General features: G+C 29.8%; 1 protein-coding gene across 1 annotated transcript; it reads left to right on the top strand.

The window, feature by feature from the left end:
- The first annotated feature begins 195 nt into the window (after positions 1-195).
- On the top strand, positions 196-2,224 carry LOC105556060. The gene is made up of 2 exons (XM_012003128.1): positions 196-286; positions 1,095-2,224. The coding sequence occupies exons 1-2, from the start codon at positions 272-274 to the stop codon at positions 2,157-2,159; spliced, it is 1,080 nt and encodes a 359-aa protein (XP_011858518.1). The 5' UTR covers positions 196-271; the 3' UTR covers positions 2,160-2,224.
- Positions 2,225-4,248: the final 2,024 nt, after the last annotated feature.

The raw sequence follows: 4,248 nt of genomic DNA, 5'->3' as shown, positions 1-4,248 counted from the left end.
CTCTCTCTCTCTCTCTCTCTCTCTCTCTCTCTCTCTCTCTCTCTCTCTCTCTCTCTCTCTCTCTCTCTCTCCCTCTCTCTCTCGCTCACTCTCTCTTCTTTATCCTACTCTCACTCTCACGCATGTATCGCTCCTATCCATACGAAAACTGAGGTACCATACGCATTATTAATTTGATAATATCATTTGGACAGTGTTCGAAGCAGCGTCGTCTGAAGAAAAAACTGAAAATCTTTAACCAACCAAAATATTTGAAAGACGGACGTATATAATGGCGAAGAACCAAGTGAGTATCAACAGTTCTTTTCTCAACTTTGCCAAGTGCGTGTTACAAGAAGGCATATAAAATTTTGTACAAACTATACATTCGATGATATTTTTTAAAGCGATAAATCCATGTATAACAGGGAGAATTCACAAACATTTACATATCAAATCTGTTTTCAACTAACACGTGTAATTTAAATGCAATTAAAAGATATTAATGCAAAAAGTCTACTTCAGACGAATCTGTTGTATTACAATTCAAGATAGAACTCTGCTTATATGTAACATATGACGAACGTTTAAAGAAGTGAACTCGTATGTACGTCAATGTACATTACGTATAAAATTATAAATAAAAGTCTCCTTAAATTTGTTTCTAACTAGTATTATAGATTGTTTGAGATCTCACTTTTAGATAGTTAGTTTGTTAATTATTCAGTGAAATGTGTAAGGTAAAATTTAGACAAACTTTTCAAGTATTTATAAAGTCGATTATAACTGAATTAATAGAAATAGCCATGTTTTAAGATCTCTCCTACAATTTGGATTCTTCATATTATCAATGGTTTTCTTACATAAAATGTTATTTTAATTAAATAAGATACGTTAAATACCTGTACATAGAAAGTCTAAAAAATCTCCATGTACTTTTGGTGGACTCAGCTTGCAAATAGCTCTTACCTGTACATGTAAATATGTTATTATATTGTATGTTAAGACATTGTTTTTAAATTCAACCGATCTTATTAAAAGGCATAGAGGCTTTTAGGCTTTTATACATTGTTTATTTTCATCATTTCAGTGATAAGTAACTTAAATATTTCCAGGTGTCTGACAAAGAAGTCGATAATATCTCTACTGATTGTGAGATGACTCCATCTTTACCATATTTACCTTCGTGTTCCAAAAGCTATTCTGAGTCACGAGTGGAATTTACTACATTTGAATATACATGGAACATTGTAGAATTTGGTAGTTTTATCAATGCTACAAGTACACTAATATCTCCACCGTTTGCTCACGGTCAATTCAGAATTGAAATTAATCATTCACATCAAGATAAAAAAATACAATTTCATATACGTACTCTTACAGCGTTTACCGGTTCGTGTGATACTAGTATAAGAGATGGTTACTTGTATAAACAGGAAAAATATGTTTTAGGTATTATAGATGATAAGACATTGTTAGTTGAAGCTAGGTCATCAGGCATATGGCAAGATGATTGTATGGTACATTGCAAGATTAAGATTTATCAAAAATTAATAAGTAACACAATGCATGTAGATTTACTATCTTCCTTAAAAATATTCAAAGGCATGAAACGTTTTAACAACTCAACCCTTAAATTTGAGTCTATGAACGAGAAGTCAATCAAATTTGTAGTAGGAGAGGAATCATACATTATATCAAAAAAGTTGTTGTGGGCTACCAACAGTAGCTACTTTATGAATGTCTGTCTTACGCATGAAGGGGAGGAAAAAGATATGACAAGTGAATTAGAAATACTTGGTGAGATGCATACTTTTAAAAAGATTTTATCATATATTTTAACTGGCTCATTGTCAGTAGACGAAAGTGATTACGACATGTTTCAAGAATTGTTAAAAACATCTGATAAATATGATGTACCAACTTTAAAATTTATATGTGAACATTACTTGGTACGTTCTTTTACGGTTGACAATACTGTGGAACTTGTACAGCTTGCTTTTTCGTCAAACGCAAAAGTTTTAGAAACACATTTGGCAACTTTCATTAAATTCCATGAAAAAATAATTACGAATTCTAGAGCATTTCGAAGTCTACCACCAGAAGATTCAAATAAGATCATGGAACTGATTAAGAAAAGTGAAATACTCGAAGTCAAAACTTGTGATACTGTTCAGTGATACTATCATCTATATTCTATGCCTTAAAAAATTTGCATTGGCTGTTTACTACACTTCATATAATATTATAGTTTTAATTATAAATTAATTTAAAAAAGTACGCGACAAAGATTTTTTTTCGTGATAAAGATTAATTTACAATGAATAAGCATGTGTTTGGTTTCTTAAAAATATAACTTTTGATTTTTATTTATGTAAGAATGTATGTCGAGTGTAAGTGTTAAGACACACTAAAAGTAATATTTTATTTGAACTTGTGTATACGGATAAAACTACTATTAAATATATTTTGTATAGATTGCTTATAATTTTCTCGTCTACTAGTGTTTATCTAAAACGGAAGAAAATAAAAAGTAAAAATTCCTTACAGACTTATGTCAGTTATGTTTTATAATAATCTTCATCGAAATTATATTTTATTGAGATTTTTAATCGTAGTTCTGTGGGTCATTCTGCGTACCTATTATAATGTTAGGAACTTTTGCAACTACCATTTCCGACGAGACAGCAAGCTATTTTTCATAAAGTTAAACTTGATTGTTATTTTTAATATTTGTCACCGTTATACGTTTTCAATATTGTCATTAATTTGAGTGTCAATAAAATGCAAGTAAATAGAAATACAATTGAAATAATAATTATACCTTGTCTTAATTTATATTGATAAACTTATGGTATATTTCGTTATTTATTTATCTTTATTTCTAGTTCAGTAACATATATTGAGCAAATTATATGACATTCAATGTAAAAAAAAAAACGTAATCCGATCATCAAGAAAGAAAATATTTACAAAGGTTACAAGGCTACCAAAATTTGAGTTAAACTTGATAAATAATCAATTGATGGTTTTAGAGTGTTTAGATCGTGGTGCCCGCAGCTCGCCTGTAAGGTATTTGGAAGAAGTAAGTACACATATCTTATACATATACAAGGTGAGGAAAAAGTATGGAAACCTCTAAATTTTTCGAATACTATGCATTTTAGAAACAAATGTTTCAGACAAAAGTTATATTGTTTTAAGGGGGACATAAGTATCATTGGTTTGACCTTGGATAGTCGTTTGAAGGTTACATAAAGGTAATCTTGAATTTTTTAAATAAAACCTGCATTTTTATTATATCATTTTTTTACACATGAACTTACTGCCTGAACTAACATCCTCCTTAACCCCTGAGTCTGAGAATGAGAACTTAATCAAATTTATAATAGGAACGAAATCGTCTATTTTATCAAAAAAGTTGCTTTGGGCTACCAGCAGTAGCTACTTTATGAATGTCTCTAGTACGCATGAAGGAGAAGAAAAAGGTATGACAAGTAAATTAAAAACACATAGTGAGAGAGATACGAGCTTTTACGTAGATTTTATCATATATATCAATTGGCTCATTGTCAGTAGAACAAAGTGATTATTGCATGCTTAAAGAATTGTTAAAAACATGTGAAAAATATGATGTGCCTACTTTCAAATTGAGGTGTGAATTTAATTTGGTACGTTATATTACGATTGGAAATGATGTGTAATCTTGTACGGCTTGCGCTTTCGGCGAACGCAAACTTTTTAAAAACACGTTTGGCATTTTCTATTTACTTTCACGAAAAAGAAATTACGATTAGTGAAGTATTTCGAAATCTACCTGAAAAAGATTCAAATAAGATGATGGAATTGATAAAGATCAGTAAAGTCGGTCAATACTTGTGATACCTTTTAACCACTATGACTGTTAAGAGATTTACATTTGCTAATATTTCTGTCATATAATATCGCAGTCTTAATTATAAATTAATAAAATATGATAGATTTTTTTAAGTAAAGGTGTGTTTTGTCTTTTCTAGAAAATATAACTTTTTATTTTTATTTATATAAGAATACAAAGCAAATGTATGTAAGTGTTAATACAAATGAAAACTTTGTCATTTGAACGTACCTTGTGTACGAATAAAACTGTTATTAAATATATTTCATGTAGTTATAAGTTTCTTAAGGCTACTTGTTGATCTATTGTAAAATGAAAGGAAATAAAAAAACGGTCGACAACCCTTATCGGCGCACAGTTCTAAAAAGTCGAAATAGACGCGTAAACAACAT

Source organism: Vollenhovia emeryi, unplaced genomic scaffold, assembly GCF_000949405.1.
Source record: "Vollenhovia emeryi isolate VEMERY1.0 unplaced genomic scaffold, V.emery_V1.0 DF940394.1, whole genome shotgun sequence".
Taxonomy (NCBI): Eukaryota; Metazoa; Arthropoda; class Insecta; order Hymenoptera; family Formicidae; genus Vollenhovia; species Vollenhovia emeryi.
The sequence above is the reverse complement of the archived record's forward strand: the minus strand, read 5'-3'. Positions and strand labels throughout refer to the sequence as shown.